A 17,376-nucleotide genomic window follows, 5' to 3' on the forward strand; every position below is an offset into this window, starting at 1 on the left:
GCCATTCCTGAACTGTTTTTGCTTTGTGGCAGGGCACATTATCCTACTGAAAGAGGCCACAGCCACCAGGGAATACCGTTTCCATGAAAGGGTGTACATGGTCTGCAACAATGCTTAGGGAGGTTGTACGTGTCAAAGTAACATCCACATGGATGGGTAGTGCATCCTGGTGCCAGGTGCTCCCCAGGTAAGCAACGCACATATGCACTCGGCCATCCACGTGATGTAAAAGGAAACGTGATTCATCAGACCAGACCACCTTCTTCCATTGCTCCGTGGTCCAGTTCTGATGCTCACGAGCCCACTGTTAGGGCTTGGAGTTTTGTTGGAGTTTATATCACACAATTCAGAATTGCGAGAAATTGTGAGGAAAAAAAGTCCAAACTGTAAGATAAAAACTCTCAATTATCCTATACATTTTGTATTCAGTGGCGGAAACAAGTACTGCACTGAATATACTGTCAAATCATGAGAGATAACATGTATTACTTGTCACCTGGACTTTGTTTTCCATTAGTTCCATTTATCAAAACTAACGAAGCTTCTATGACACAACCGATGAGCATCAAACATCTTCAGCTAATGGAAAACAGAGTCTAGGTGCCAACACTGAACTCCATCTGACATTCACATTCAACATGCTGAAGCTGCAGATGATATCAAGAATCTAATGATTCACTCATATTTATCCATGAGGGTATCAAGCTGTCAGTACAGCAGTAACACAACATGAAGCATTATCACAATGAAATGTTCAGTGTAACACAGCTTCTATTGCGCACACGCAGTAGCAATATCAGACCTCTGTATCATACGCAGTACATTTTGGTTATATTTATCTATTACATTTACAAGAACCATACTTACTGGACTTCGTCTCTGAGATCAGCAAAAAAGGAGAGAGAACAGACCTGGTCAGAGAGCGAGTGACAGATCAGTACTATTAACAAAAACAATATTTAGAAGAGGAACACGTGTGATGGATCTTTCCTGATCCAGTGCACACGGACCAAACCAAAACACATGAAACGACAGTAACAGTAAAGAAATTTATAACGTTACAAAAGGTTTCTATTTTTTTTTTAAAGCTTTTGATATTTCTATTACTCAAAGATAACATGTATCATGGTTTCCACAAAAAAATATTAAAATAGCACAACTGTTTTCAACACTTATAAAAGTAATAAATGTTTTTTCACTATCAAATCATCGTAGAAAGATTTCTCAGGATCATGTGACACTGAAGACTGGAGTAGTGATGCTGAAAATTCAGCTTTGTCATCACAGGAATTAATTATATTTTAAAATATATTACAATATAAAACAGTTCTTTTAAATTTTAATAATATTTCATAGTATTTCTATTTTTTACTGTATTTTTGATCAAATAGACACAGCCATGGTAAGCATTACAGACCTCTTTCAAAGAAAAAAACAAACAAACAAACTTTTGAATGGTAGTGTATACAGTCAAACCAAACATTTTCTCACATTATCACAGTTTATTCGCTATAGTTTAGAAAATGGTTATAAAATATGACGAACTGTGTCAGAACAAATTCATCTTGATAATGTTAGATAACTTTGATATAAAGGCATGTAATGGATTACAATCAACCAATCAGCTGTTAAATTTAAGTACACATTTTTTAAAATTCCAATTTAGGTCAACTAATTACCAAGCAATGCTTAATTTTGTTTAGTCTGTGGTGTAAAAGGTTGCATGAGCAATTCAAGAAAAAACACTTAAGCAAAAGATGGTCAGGTCAAATTTGTATTACTTTTACTGGTAGTCCACTGTATGAAGAATTTTTGGGTATATGTCACAGTTCACTTTATTTTGCTATCCTCTCTTACATAAATTAACTATAGTGTCCTGCACCCGCTAGTAAAAAATTATGAAATAATTGTATGACTATATATGTATGAAAAATGCATGTTCATTTTGAGTTTTGCTTCCGATTCATTTCAAGCGTCGCTAATTATGGTTAAATTTGGTCGGATTGAACTTCAATGTTTCCAGTATAGCACTTTAGATGGATTCGCCATTTGCCGTTACGATCCTGAGAGCTAAGGTAAACTAAACTAAGGTAAAACATGGATGTGACAGGAGTGTAAAAAAAGCTTGCTTACCGGACTCTTTCTCTGTGCGAGGAAACAGAAGAACAAAGAAGAAGAACATCTCAATATTTAAATGTGAATATTATTATGGGACATCAGCAGTGTAAAGCAAAACTTAAGAGACAAACCAGAGGGGAAGGAGAGATGGCCAGTGTCCCCACTGAGGCCTTCAGCTCATCCATAGTAGATACTGTGCAGTTTCCACTGTTTGCAGCCAACGGCTTGATCTTGATCTTAAATTTCTTCCCATGGTCCTCCTCTCCCTCTCCCTCTCCCTCTGACTCACTTGAGGAGCAGAACGTCTTGACTTTTTGAGCTGGTGAGTCTTGTTAAGGAATTTCATAGGTTTTACTCTTTATTTTTTACAAATTAAAGGTCAGAAAAGATGAGAAATGATTAGTATGCATGTGAAGACTAAAAGGATATTTCCCCCTTGTTCTCCAGGTTTAACGCTGTACCCTTCATCATCCACATCAGGAGAGTTCTGTTATGGTACAGACAAACACATGAGGTATTACATTCAAACTACTATAAAGACAGTATTAAAAATCAGCATTCAGAGAGATTTACTTACATATCGATCCCAGTCGATCTCACCGTAAAAACCATTAGGTGCACCATTGGCTTTTTTCTTGGAATAAAACATACGGGATGAGACATTGTAAGAATGATCACAATTAAATAATAATTCACAACACTACATAAAATAAGTTTGTAGACTGTTAATTCACTTTCATAGATTATGTTGTACTCACAGATTTTTCTTTGTCTGGTGATCCGCTGAAAAGATAAAAGCAATTGTTCAGAGTATCAGATTTCAGATATATGACTGAATGATAAGTATATACAATTAACTTAAAATGTATTGGTTATAAAGATAATATAATGTGGTTCCCTTTCGTTCAGTCACTCCGAGTTATGTCAGTGACTGACGAAATGGGGGTTTTGCTAAGAAAAAAAAACACCTTTGAGTCCTTGCAAAACGAGCCAATGGCAAGGAATTGCCATGGGTCTGCGGAATTTGCATAGCGTAACTCCGCCCCACCACATGGGTATATAAGGAAGGACGCTGGCAATCTCGCATTATGTTTCTGCTTCAGAGCCAAGAGCATCTCTTCACTCCTGCAAGTCTGCATTCTCAGTTCTCTCTTCAGTTCTTTGAGACGAGCAGTTCTCCAGTGTATTGGTGTGACGGCGCGTTCCATCGATTCCACATTGCCTGCCTGCTGGTCTGTGCAGTGATCTGCAACAGCTGTGTGTGTTTCCCTGGGCGCTTCAAAACTCTGCAGAGCTTCCTCTCACAAAAGAGCTTGCGCGTGGCACGTCTTTTTAAAGATGTCTCGCCCGTGAACTTCTGGGTGTGGTTGATCTCTGTCGCCGTCTGATGGGCACAATCACTGCTTGACGTGTTTGGGCTTACAGCACGCTCAAGCAGCGTTTGTGGATGAGTCATGTTCTTACTCCGGGAGCCTAGCTAGAGCTTCTCCTTTCTACGGGCCGGAGTGCCCTTAGAACAAGTTTCCAGGCATGTTGTTGTATCAACAGATGTCTCTGTCACAGGCTGGGATGCCATGTGCAATGGGCCTGCTGGCGCGGGCTCCTGGACAGGACCCCAGCGCCTCCTGCATGTAAATTGCCTCGAATTGCTGGCAGTACGCTTCGCTCTGCACCGCTTCCGGACGTTGCTCAAGGGCCAACACGTACTAATCTGGTCAGACAACACGGCCACAGTAGTGTACAGCAACCGACAAGGTGGTCTACGCTCCCGCCGTATGTCGCAACTCACTCGCCATCTCCTCATATGGAGTCAGAAGCATCTGAAATTGCTTTGTGGCATTCACATCCAAGGAGACCTGAATCGTGCAGCCAACTAGCTCTCACGGTTTCAGCCACTTCCATCCCCAGATGGTTCAGATGATTTGGGAACAGTTTAGTGATGCACAGGTAGATCTGTTTGCCTCCCATGACTCTTCCCATTGCCGCTTGTTTTACTCCCTGACCGAGGGGACCCTCGGCACGGACGCATTAGTGCACAGCTGGCTGCGGGGCCTCCGCAAGTATAAGTTTCCCCCAGTGAGCCTTCTTGTACAGACCCTGCAAGATCAGGGAGGACGAGGAGCAGGTCCTTTTGGTTGTGCTTCATTGGCCCAACCGGACTTGGTTCTCCGAACTGGTGATCCACATGACAGCCCCTCCCTGGCCGATTCCTCTGAGGAAGGACCTCCTATCGCAGAGACGGGACACCCTCTGGCACCCAGGGTTGAGTACTCTACCACCACAGGTGGTGGCTACCATCACTTCAGCTAGGGCTTTGTCTACGAGACAAGCCCATGCATTGAAGTGGACCCTGAAGGTTTACGTGGCCGCTATCTCTGCGCACCACGACCTTATGGAGTCGAAAACAGTGAGTCAGCACAACCTGGTCATCAGGTTCCTGAGGGTTGCTAGGAGACTAAATTCTCCTCGCTCTACTCTCATTCCCTCTTGGGACCTTGCAGTGGTCTTATCTGCCCAGCAGAGAGCTCCCTTTGAGCCTTTGCGATCTGTGGAGCTTAAGTTCCTGTCTATGACAGAGGTGTAAAGAGTACCTGAAAACCATAATTGAGTAAAAGTACAGATTCCTTACAGGAAAAATGACTTCATTACAAGTTACACGTCACCAATTCCAATACGACTTGAGTAAAAGTCTTAAAGTATCTGATTTTAACAGTACTTGGCATATTACTCTTTATTATACCCTTTACTATATATAGGCTCAACAATGCACTAGTCCTCGGCACCTGAAAAACATACCAGTGAAAATAAGAAACAATTGATTTGTAAGATGATAAATCATGTTTACTTTCTAAAATCAAAATAAGACTGAACCCCTCAATACTACAATAAATCAGGGTCGACACAACAGCCTCTTAAACGTCTACAAACTGTCAAGTCTCAGTTAAGCTCAAGTGCACAAAAAGGCCATAAGTAAACCAATATCCTTCAAAAAGGTCTCGTCAATATAGCAGATAAATAAAATAATGTTAAGTAAAATTAAATAGTCAAAGCCTTCTTGCACTGGATGTGCTGGTTTCAGGCTCATCACTGGCTGCAGTCATGTCATCATCTCATAAATCAAACACTTGCGATACCTGCTAATGCACTCGCATTTATGTAAAATAGCCCGATTGACATGTTTGGGTAAGTAAAGGCAAAACGCTCAAGATATAGTTGCTTCAATCCCCTTAGATGCCTTTATAGCTTTTTAATAGCAGAAACAAACTGCTGCAGAAAAAGTTAGGTGTCATGCAAAATGTAATCTGTAATTGCATTGGTCAACACAAATGTTTTGGAGTAAAAAGTACATTTACTTGTTAAAAAATGCAGTCAAGTAGAGAGTAAAAGTTGTTAATATCTTTGATACTCAGTACAACTACAAAGTTGTACAGTCACTAATTACATTTACTCAAATACTTTACACCACTAGTCTATGAAGACAGCGCTCCTGGTCGCTTTGGCCTCCATCAAGAGGGTAGGGGACCTGCAGGCATTTTCAGTTGACGAAGCGTGCCTGGAATTTGGGCTGGCTAACTCTCACGTGATCCTGAGACCCTGGCCTGGAAATGTGCCAAAAGTTCTCACCACTCCTTTCAGAGATCAGGTGGTGAACCTGCAAGCCCTGCCCTTGGAGGAGGCAGACCAGCCTTGGCACTGGTCTTTCCAGTGCGCGCCCTCCGTGCTTACGTAGACAGAACGCAGTGTTTCAGGACCTCAGACCAGCTCTTTGTCTGTTATGGTGGGAAGCTGAAGTGAAAGGCTCTCTCCAAGCAAAGGTTGTCTCACTGGATAGTGGATGCAGTTGACTAACAGACATCTGCAGAGCTGCAGGCTGGGTGACACCCAACACATTCCAGAGATTCTATAATCTCAGAGTGGAGCCAGTGTCCTCCTGTGTACTCGCTTGCTCGCCATTCCACTCCACGGACTGGATACGTGCATAATTCTTCAGGTGAGTTTTTCTCCTCTGAAGCTCTGAGTTCCTCCAGCACTGTTGATGCCGACACCAGAGTGCATGTCCGCTTGGTCAGCCCTCGTGTTAAGCTAGGTGCCTCCATGTGCATTGTTCCTCCGTTGGGCAACCCTCACATGTGTATTTCCACTGTAAGCCTCTCTGAGCAGGTGTCTTTCCTTTGGCAAGCCCGTGCCACCCGAGGTTGAAACATTCCACCCTTCGGGCTGGATATCCCAGTGTGTCCATATACAGTGAGGAAAATAAGTATTTGAACACCCTGCTATTTTGCAAGTTCTCCCACTTAGAAATCATGGAGGGGTCTGAAATTGTCATCGTAGGTGCATGTCCACTGTGAGAGACATAATCAAAATTTTTTTTTCCAAAAATCACAATGTATGATTTTTTAACTATTTATTTGTATGATACAGCTGCAAATAAGAATTTGAACACCTGAGGAAATCAATGTTAATATTTGGTACAGTAGCCTTTGTTTGCAATTACAGAGGTCAAACGTTTCCTGTAGTTTTTCACCAGGTTTGTACACACTGTAGGAGGGATTTTGGCCCACTCCTCCACACAGATCTTCTCTAGATCAGTCAGATCAGGTTTCTGGCCTGTCGCTGAGAAACACAGAGTTTGAGCTCCCTCCAAAGATTCTCTATTGGGTTTAGGTCTGGAGACTGGCTAGGCCACGGCAGAACCTTGATATGCTTGTTACAGAGCCACTCCTTGGTTATCCTGGCTATGTGCTTCGGGTCATTGTCATGTTGGAAGACCCAGCCTCGACCCATTTTCAATGCTCTAACTGAGGGAAGGAGGTTGTTCCCCAAAATCTCACAATACATGGCCCCGGTCATCCTCTCCTTAAAGCAGCACTAGGTAACTTTTCAACCTTCATAATATATTTTCAAAACTCTTGTGATGATACATCGACTTACAATAGGTTGAATGACACGTCTGCCATAGCCTGACGGGGTCTGTATCGTTTTTAATCGTACTTTTAAACTTCGGGTTTCGGGTAGTAACCCGAGAACAAAAAGAACTACAAAATTAGACTGCTTTACGGCATATACGTCACTTCCACCACCATCCCCACTTCCTTAAATTCGGACGTGCGTGAAAAAAATCGCTCGCAAATCATTTGTTTGCCGAATGTTATAGTCATGGCCGAAGCAGCACAGAAAAATAAGAAAGCAAAGGTTTTGTATGAGGAAAGCAAAAAGAGAAAACGAGAAAGTGATCGGATTAAAGGCAGGACGAGGATCAACATTGGGCCAGCGTTTGCTCGTTGGCGTGAGCTGAAGGAGGAGGGGCTACATTCTTGCAAGTAAATACGTAATACATACAAAATCATATTTTAGGATACCTAACATGTCTGTGATATTGGTTTATTTGTCTTTCCTCAAGCTTTAATGCAAATCGATTTTTCGAATTTGCAGATTCATCTATGGTAGCTTGATAATATAATATTGACGATATATGGTTATTACCTACCACTCAAACATTGAATTGAAGTATCATATAGATTCTGTAAAACGGGAACCAATAGACTAGGCTACTATAATGACGCTGGCTTGTAAACGTGAGCATCGCGATCATTTGGCGTTTGAAAAAAATAAAACCCATGAAATTGTATTCATATGACATGCTGAAACATATGCCACTGTACCTGGGATGAAGACATTTCACACGCGACGCAAGCAGAACACCTACATGTGAACTCCTGCAGAGTTCAGGGCTATCATAGTTGTCATGTCAACAAATGCACGTGCAATGCATCCCCTGATGTAGAGTGACCGTTTACGACAGTAGTAGAGGACAATACTGTTTCACAACTGTAGGGGGAGCCCGAGAGCAAAAGTTACCTAGTGCGGCTTTAATACAGTGCAGTCGCCCTGTCCCATGTGCAGAAAAACACCCCCAAAGCATGATGCTACCACCCCCATGCTTCACAGTAGGGATGGTGTTCTTGGGATGGTACTCATCATTCTTCTTCCTCCAAACACGTTTAGTGGAATTATGACCAAAAGGTTATATTTTGGTCTCATCTGACCACATGACTTTCTCCCATGACTCATCTGGATCATCCAAATGGTCATTGGCAAACTTAAGACGGGCCTGGACATGTGCTGGTTTAAGCAGGGGAACCTTCCGTGCCATGCATGATTTCAAACCATGACGTGTTAGTGTATTACCAACAGTAACCTTGGAAACGGTGGTCCCAGCTCTTTTCAGGTCATTGACCAGCTCCTCCTGTGTAGTTCTGGTCTGATTTCTCACCTTTCTTAGGATCATTGAGACCCCACGAGGTGAGATCTTGCATGGAGCCCCAGTCCGAGGGAGATTGACAGTCATGTTTAGCTTCTTCCATTTTCTAATGTTTGAAAGCACAAGCAGGCGGCAACCAGCGGACCTGTAGGCTGATAGGCGCCTGCATTGAAACGCTCCCGTGTGCTCTGTGAAAAGCGTCGTTGATGTATATTTACAACATGTTTTTGAAGTGCTGGTCATTGCAGCCAATCACAGACATATTTGATGAGCGTGTGAGCACAATGGGCAATCAGATGTGTTTACGATTCCGCTCAACAGCGCTCAAAGTGTCACATTTTTAAAATTTACAGACTTGGTATCGCGGTCTGTACTTTTGACAACACTAATATATAATATATAATTATATATATATATATATATATATATTTTTTATTTATTTTTTTTTTTTTTTTTTTTTTTTTTTATAATTGTCCTTAAAGGGTAACTAAACCCCTGCTCAGAGCTTAACTCCACCCACTGGCAATTTTCAAAAAATGCTGGAAAAGTGGGCAGAGCCCGGCGGACACAGAGGGGACAAACCGAGGGCGGGGCTGAGCGGAGGGCGTGCACCTGAGACCCGCAGGGACGGGTTGATTGACAGCTGTCAGACTCGCGAGTCGCAAAGATGGAGAATGACTGGAGTGACTCCAGCTTTGCAACAGAGCGGTCATTTCTCCTACCTTCACCTGAAGTGGAGGAGGGTGGATTGCCTGTAGACACAAACCCGGAGCCTTATCAATGCAAGCCGCTGCTCAAACTGCGTTAACTCCCGATGCCGACGATGCTAGTGAAACAGCCGCGCAAGAGAACCGACCTAATCTATCTGCGTCCGCGGCAACCACTTGCGTGTCAGGGTTTGAAAGCGCGTCTCATGTATGAAAATTATCTGTACACATGACGGGCGGCAATAAAATCGCAAGAAAAGCCTGACGTGTACTGACAACTTCATTATTTAACCGTATTTTCTTCAATACAATGTTAAAGCATGTGTCAAGTGAGTTTCATTCATAATGTTTCCACTTCATGTAATATGACAGTTCATACTGGAGTAAAGCCGTTCTCATCATGTGATTGGGGGAATCATTTCTGAGGGCGTGGTGAGCTTGTGCCAGGGGCGCGGATAGTGAGCCGTTGGAGGTACCATCCTACGTCACGATGTACCACAACGTCCAATAGGAAAATTCAACTGCAGTAGCCACCGTTCAACCTTAAGAGGGCAGCACTTTGGCGGTTTTACACCATATTTTATAGAATTAAAACACTTTATACTCAAATGTCAAAACATTTACTCGAATCAATGAACAGCATTAATAAAGCCCCAGTATTACAGATCATTAACTAAAAAAAGTTGGTTTAGGGTTTAGTTACCCTTTAATCCTTATCCAGTAAATCATGTAAAACTGGAAAAGTCATGGGGCCGAAATTTGTTCTGGATAATGCGGGCCCTGGAGTCAAAAAGACTGACAGAACCACTACACTAAACAGCATGAACACAACAAACATTTGGTTGGTCTATTGTGCATGTTAGGCAAATGGTCTTTTCCTGTCTAAATGAGCAATTCTTGGCCAAAATAAGCTTCAAAGTGGAGCAGACTTCATGCCAATTGTAAAAGACTGGCTCTGCTACTAATATACATTTGACAAAATTACACTGAGCCAAGTCTTAGCAATGCATAATCATTATAGAAAGCATAATTCACTCTAATCACAATAAACTAGGCTGTACGCCAAGGTGGGCAACTCTACACATACACCAGTGAGCAAATCAGAATATCCTGTAGAGATCTGTGCAGAGCTGAAGTCCACGGTCAAATCACTGACTGTTCTTACTCACGTGGAGTCACTGTCCTTTTCTTTCTTCCGTATCCCGAAGGCCTTTCGGGTACGCTTCTTCAGTCCTGTTAAAAATTGTGTTTATTGTCAGGAACCAAATAATACACAGTTCCTCTAGTGTAACATGTGACAAGAAAAGTAACCTCAGTCAATCTTGATGAAATGTATATCTATACTACTGTTCAAAAGTCTGGGGTGAGTAAGATTTTTTAAATTTTTGAAATAAGTCATTTTTGCTCAACAAGGCTGCTGCATTTATTTATGCAGTTAAGCAATATTGTGGTGCAAAATTTTAAATGTATACATTTTAAAGAAATTTTCTATTTTAATATATTTTATTAAATAAAATAATTTGCTAATGTTATATGTTATATTCATGATGTACTTGCTTATTATATACATATACTTTGTAAATTAAAAAGTTACATAAGTTACATAGTGAACCTGAAAGTTGTGAAAACAATCTATTTCTTAATGTTGCATTTTTATTTTTTTTAATGTCTTAAAAACATTTTTCTAGGTTATGTGAATGTTAAAGACCCCCTGTGGTGAAAATCAAGTTTTTAATGTTGTTTATATGTCTATGTGGTGTTTTTCATATGCTTTAAGACAAACCATTTGCAAATTCATTGCTGAGTATTTCCTCCTTAAAACTGCAGTAAATTTAGCATATCATCATTACTATGCTGCGAAGCAAGGGAGTCTCAAGAGAAGTGTTATCACGGTATATTTTTCTGTTGATATGAAAAATTGTGTACATTTAACAATAATGCGTGAATCATGTACTGTATATGATGTATATTATGATGAACTATATGCCTTTTTCCACTGACTTTCTATGATGTTCAAAGCGTTTTCAAAGATACTGATTGTTAGAACTCAAATGTACGACTCTGAGATGGTGAACAGGAACATGGTTTGTGTGACATTAGCAACATATTATTAGTTGTTTGATAACGTAGAAAACCAAAAGGCTAATCATATTAATTACTGTTATGTGTCTGACATTGTAGAGAGCAATACATAAAACGCAGTACCATTCTGATACATCGAGCTGTATACGAACCTGCATAATTTGCATATTCATTGATCTGCGTATACTAAATGAATGAAGCAAGTATGTAGAGTTACATTCAATCTATTTTAAGGCATGAAGAATTTTTTAACAGGAAAAAAAAAGATTTAAATATGTTATTTTGGTGATCAAAAATGAGTTTTAAGGGATAAAAGTATTGACTACAGGGGGACTTTAACCCATAAGAACCCACAGTGACACGGGTGTCACAAACATTGGTGATTATCTGGAAAGGTCTTTTTAAAGCAATATCCCTAAATTTCAACTCAGGAAGTCCCTAAGTGACATATAAGGAATACCCAGGTTCAGTCATGTGACAATTTGTGCATTTTTTGTTGCCATGGCAACATTTCCAAAATGGTGGTCTGTCTGGTTAGCACATGTTGCAGTGTGAGCAATTTTTTAATACGCTTGTTTTTGTTACTAAAGGTATGTTTCAACCCATGCAACAATTCTAACATTTTAATAACTTATCATAGATTACACTTAACCTGATTTTAATACATTTCTTAAACAAATTGATATAAAACAAGTTATGAAAATATTGTGGTGACATATATGCCACATCGGGCTGTTAACCTTACAACAGTTGGTGGAATTTTGATGTTATGTATTTGTCATATTAAGAAAAATATTAATGAGCTGCTCAATTAATTTAGCAGATTCAATATTTTTTTAGTGTTATATATTTTCTCTATGTTTTATATAAAATCTGGGACTCAGAAAAATGTTAACCGCACTGTTTAATATAATTGAAATATTGATTGGTATTGATCTGCGCATGATCTGCACCAAATGTCAGGAAATCATGCATACTTGGGAAAATGACAAAATGACATACCATGGTGGCTGACAAAATGTTACGCAACTGTTTTCAGACTCTACTAGCATGTCTACATCTCACTGACAACAATGATTCTTAAAATCAGCAAGCAGGGGATAAGTGTTGGAAGATCTGTCTATGGCTTGATATGTTTTGTTAATATTTTTTTAATAATATGCATAATTTTGATAAATGTTGTGGAAAAGAAAAGAAACAGAAAAAAACTGCTATTTAGCAAAAAAAATATTAAATGTTTTTTTTTTAAACTGAGAAATAAATGCCCAATGTGACATATATGTAACATAAAAAATGTATCATAAACGCCCAATGTCACATATGTGTAACATTACAGATCTCTCACAAGGAGGGGTTGTATTTCAAAAACAACTGCAGAAACATGTTACAAGTGGTCCATTAAGCCTGTTTTATATGCCCCATAATTTTCCTATAAGGATAAATTGGTCCGGGTTCTTATGGAAACGTTCCATTTTATCATTTTGCAAACACAGGAACGTTACTTTTGAATGTTCTCTGGACATTATGAAACAAGCAGCAACATTTAAACAATGTTAGACGAACACCCAACTAAAACGTTTAAAAAAAACCATTCCATGAACGATGTATAAATAACGTTTTGAGAACATTTTTAAAGACCAGATAACTTTGAACGAACATTCTATTAAAATTATTGTAAGAAGATTTGTTCATAACTTTGAGGGAACATTGCCAGAATGTTAGCCAAAGTTCTAAGAATGTTCCTGTTAGCAGAGTTTGGATAAGAGCATTTGCTAAAAGTATGAATATTTGCAATTGTTTTGTTTTTTTGATGAAGTACCATGTCAAGCTGCTGCCACTGCTTGTTATCAACTACCCAAACACAAAGCATAAATGCAGTGCTAAGTAAAATGTAGAGAGTTAAATTCACTGACATCTGAAAAACAAAAACTCTGAATTCCGTCACCAGGGGATTGACATTTTACATAAATATTTCAAAATCTGCAACTAAAATGCAAAAACTTTTTTCTCCAAGACCTCATTCTAAATGGACTGAATTAACTGATGAAACTTTTTTATTATTATTGCATCAAGTCAAAAACCCATGCAACTCTGTACTGGGATGCATGTTTGACCTGGATGAGGCAATGAGCCAAATCTGCAATGAGGCCATGCAGTCATTTACTGGTGGAAGGGTGTTAGCAACAGCAATTATGCAAGATCTAATGCTTATTTTTCAATATTTTCTTAATCTGCCAGTTAAATTATATGTAGAAACAAACGTGCCTAAGGACTGGCATCATGGTCGATATTAACAGACAAAGCAACAGAATTTATAGCCTGGAGATCTTGGCACACGGGACACGCTTGAGGATCTTAGTGCAAAAGCTTATAGTTGTGTGTTAACCCATCATGCCTCTAGTCTAGAAGGCCTCTAGGGAAAAGCTGACATTTCCTCCTCCGCTTGGCTAAAAGTGAAGCAATTAATTCGAGTTTTCGAGTTGCATTGCTCCAAAACAAATACAAGGAGATGAAACAGCTTGTAGCTTGTTGACTACTTTAACATTTGAATCCTACAATGCCATTCAAATAAGACAGGAATGGTTCACATTTACGCACCCTTATGTCGTTCAACGCCCATATGTCTTTCTTTCTTCAGTAGAACACAAAAGGAGAATTTTTTTTTACAATGGATTGCAATGGTAATTGTGGACTAGCTTTCAAGTTTCAAAAATGACACGTCTTCTGAACCATTGAATAGTTGAGAAACAAACTGAAATTCAAGATATTCAAGTTATTCACTGATAATCTAGTGAGATGTTAAAGCCACAATATGTAATTTTTGCCGTAGAGGTCACTTATTCAAGATAAAGGCGTAGCTTGATGCCGCCTTGATTTCGCGGAATCATGGGAGTTGTCATCAGAATCAGACGGGACTCGGCCGCTGGAGCAATTGACCTATCGGTAAGCCCCTCCCCTCGAACGCAGATGAGCCAATAGCAGTTGAGTATCAGTTGCGCTGGGACCGGAACTCGGACATCTTTAGGTGTCAGCGCCATAGAGAAACATTGGAAAATCCGAAGCTCTCATCGGTTTGATGGTGTTTATGCAACAAAAATGCTAAAATGTCGTGTCTGAGGTACTGGAACACTGATTCATATTCTCATTAAGTTACGATTAAAGTTCCTGCTTACATACAAACCGAAATAACTAACTGTTCTCACGTCATGTGACGGTGTACGTCAAAAACACGAAGGTCTACATTTCAGTGCCTCTTCATATTAAACTGGTTATTTGTAAATTAATTTAATTTTAGATATGTTTAAGGTCTACATTATCTGTCCTACTAAGGAGGACTTCTGTTTTGATGGGTACTATAGTCTCCGGGTAGTGAACGGGAGAGCTCGCACGCAGTTTATCGGAGTTGTTTTGCAGATACAAAGTTTACTAGTTATTAACTGCACCCCTGAAAAGTCATAAGCTCAGTGTAAATGTTTGTTTACTGTTAGTTGTATGAGTGTTTTGTATAATTTGCTGTGTATGTTAATAGTAATGCAACGGAGAGAGAGATTTTGTGAATGAGACGTTAATGCGCACTTCTTATGCTTTGTTTGTTCAGCTCTTACGATGATTTTTTGGAGTGAAAAAGGACATAATAAACTTGATAAACCATCAGTTAAGTTTGGCCATCATTCGGACGGGGTATACGCTACATTCTGTGTCCAAAAACATCTTGGGATAAGGTTTTCACACTGACAGCTGTCATTGTAAGATATAGCAACTCCATTTGTTTGTCCGAGTTAGCAACAGTAACTAAGGGGAGGCGGGGCTTACCGATAGGTCAATTGCTAATGAGAGAAAAACGTGACACACGGCTCGAGAGCAGTGGAGCTTTTATTATGCCGCAGACAAATGCTTACGCTTCTTCTGCTCATGCATGCATATGTGGGTATATTAGATACATTTGATTGTATTGAAAGTTACGTTATAATGCTACTCTGTGCGTTCTCTCGGCAGCTACTATGAGACACTTGGTAAAACATGGTTCTCGCGGTAAATCAAGAAAACAAGATTTAAACAATAATACTAACTGTGTCGAGCTATATATCAATGATTCGTTTTCTGACGATGAATGTATCCAAACAGTTGCTCAGCTGTCTAATAAAACACTTAATATATTAAAGGCGTCTTTGGTGTTTCCATGGTTTCTATAAAATAAAACCAGAAATCGAGGGTAACGCGGCTATGATGTCATTGATAGGTGGCGCACAGACTAGTTGAAATTGCTTATTTCTCTGGATTTAAACATTCTTGGAAACATTTGGGATAATGTAAGTACACAATTCAACTAAATATATAACATTGTTCAAGTGGCTTTTGGATATTTTAATCCAGAAATCTTACATATTGTGCCTTTAACTCAAGAACCACTGTGATCATTGAGTCTATAAGAACTGAATCTGTCCAATCTGAAAACAAATCAATATATATTTCTAACCAGCAAGCACCTGCTGCCAATGATCCCCGGTGAATGGTTCAGCTCACAACTTGTTCATCTCAAACAAACCGAAAATAATAAATTTTTTACTTGGGGTCAGTCATTAAAAAAAAAAAAACCTGTCTCTTATGCTCTAACAGGCTGCATTTATTCTGAAATATTATTACAATTTAAAATAGCTGTTCTCTATTTGATTATATTTTAAAATGCCATTTATTCCTGTGATCAAAGCTGAATTTCTAACATAATTACTCCATTCAGTCACACAATCCTTCAGAAATCATTCTACCATGATGATTTGATGCTCTAGAAACATTTATTATTATTATCAGTGTTGCACAGCTGTGCTGCTTAATATTTTTTTGTGGAAACCTTGACATTTTTTTGATAATTCTTGATGGATAAAGTTCAGAAGTACAGCATTTGGAATATTTTTTTCTGTAACAATATAATAGCCTTTACTGTCACTTTTGATCAATTTAAGGCATCGTTGATTAATAAAATTATAATTTCTTTAGAAAAAATGACAGACCCCAAAAGTTTGAACGGTGTATATTGTACTTGTATGGTGCGTTTGTGTCCTTTATGAAGTTTGAAAGCTTCAGTTCCCATTCTTTGTAATCATGTGGAAAAGAATGACCAGTCCATTCTTCAAAAGTCCCTTATGTGTTTCCCCAGAAGAAAGAAAATCATACAGGTTTGGACCTACATAATGACTGACAAGAGTTTTAATTTGTGGATGAACTATCCCTTTAAATTAGAGGAAATAAATCATGACCTATAAGATCGTGAGGGTGGGACTGTAGACCACAGAGCAAAGACACACAAACATATGGCAGATTTTTATATGGGAGCTACATATTCTTGTGCACTGGACCACACGTGTAAGCCTGACCCCTAAAATTTAACCTAAATTTAAATGTGCCATAAAGATGTTTGTGTGTGACACGGTGCAAATACACATGCTCACTGGCCATACAACGTGAGACACATAATCCTTCACCTCCTTCAAGGAGACAGACACCAAAACAAGCATGTGCTGCATTTGGATGTCATGTACAGTCGGCTAGAGAATATTACCACGCTAATAAATAATATCAACGGACAGCGATGAATTTAAGGGCCCAAAGTGGATTTTTACCTTGCATCATGGTTGCAGCACTTCATTCCTCGGTTTCACGCAAGCAAACAAACTGACATGAGATACAGCAGTGATCCGGTAACCGGTCGTTAAAGGAAAGGCTCATACTGCCCAGCCCCTCACGTCTTCGTCTCTCGGATTTCCCGGTAACCGGTGGGTTAGGCCCCGGGCACCGCCGCATCAGCAGCATCCACACACGCCATCATCACAGAGGGGATGCTGAGGACAGCCGATGAACGGAGAACGAGAGTGTGGGAGGGTCGCGTAATTACGAACCCTACTATGGCGGAGGCTTTACTCGTGAATATTAATAAGGTCATGACGACGTATCTTGGCAACCTTCCTGGAGCGTCCAGTCACGTAACTAATTAATATTCATCAGCCAAACCTTAGGATTCGTTGGTTCGCAGACTTACTAGCGTTCTACGCCAGTCTGTCAGCAAATCAGTGAGGCCTGCGTCACGTTGTGTAATTAATATTCATGACCTAAGCCAAGCCATAGTAGGATTCGTACATTCAGAGGAGGGATAATAAGGGGGCAAACGGACTCAGAGCATGGAAGGACTGTCTGTCTGATCCTTGGCCTGAT

At 39.8% G+C, this 17,376-nt stretch overlaps 1 protein-coding gene across 1 annotated transcript in view; it reads right to left on the reverse strand.

Annotated features, from left to right (window-relative positions):
* The window catches only part of sgip1b (SH3GL interacting endocytic adaptor 1b), a 45,925-nt gene extending 29,049 nt beyond the window's left edge, over positions 1–16,876 (reverse strand). The window contains exons 1-8 of the mRNA XM_079819375.1: positions 16,788–16,876; positions 10,257–10,320; positions 2,877–2,901; positions 2,696–2,752; positions 2,545–2,605; positions 2,250–2,437; positions 2,134–2,145; positions 868–879 (exon numbers count right to left, since the gene is read on the reverse strand). Of these exons, the coding sequence (XP_079675501.1) occupies positions 868–879; positions 2,134–2,145; positions 2,250–2,437; positions 2,545–2,605; positions 2,696–2,752; positions 2,877–2,901; positions 10,257–10,320; positions 16,788–16,797 (429 nt within the window). The 5' untranslated portion in view covers positions 16,798–16,876. The remainder of the gene's footprint in view (positions 1–867; positions 880–2,133; positions 2,146–2,249; positions 2,438–2,544; positions 2,606–2,695; positions 2,753–2,876; positions 2,902–10,256; positions 10,321–16,787) is intronic.
* Positions 16,877–17,376: the final 500 nt, after the last annotated feature.

The sequence above is a fragment of the Gobio gobio genome (assembly GCF_949357685.1).
Source record: "Gobio gobio genome assembly, chromosome: 6".
In the NCBI taxonomy this organism is placed as follows: Eukaryota; Metazoa; Chordata; class Actinopteri; order Cypriniformes; family Gobionidae; genus Gobio; species Gobio gobio.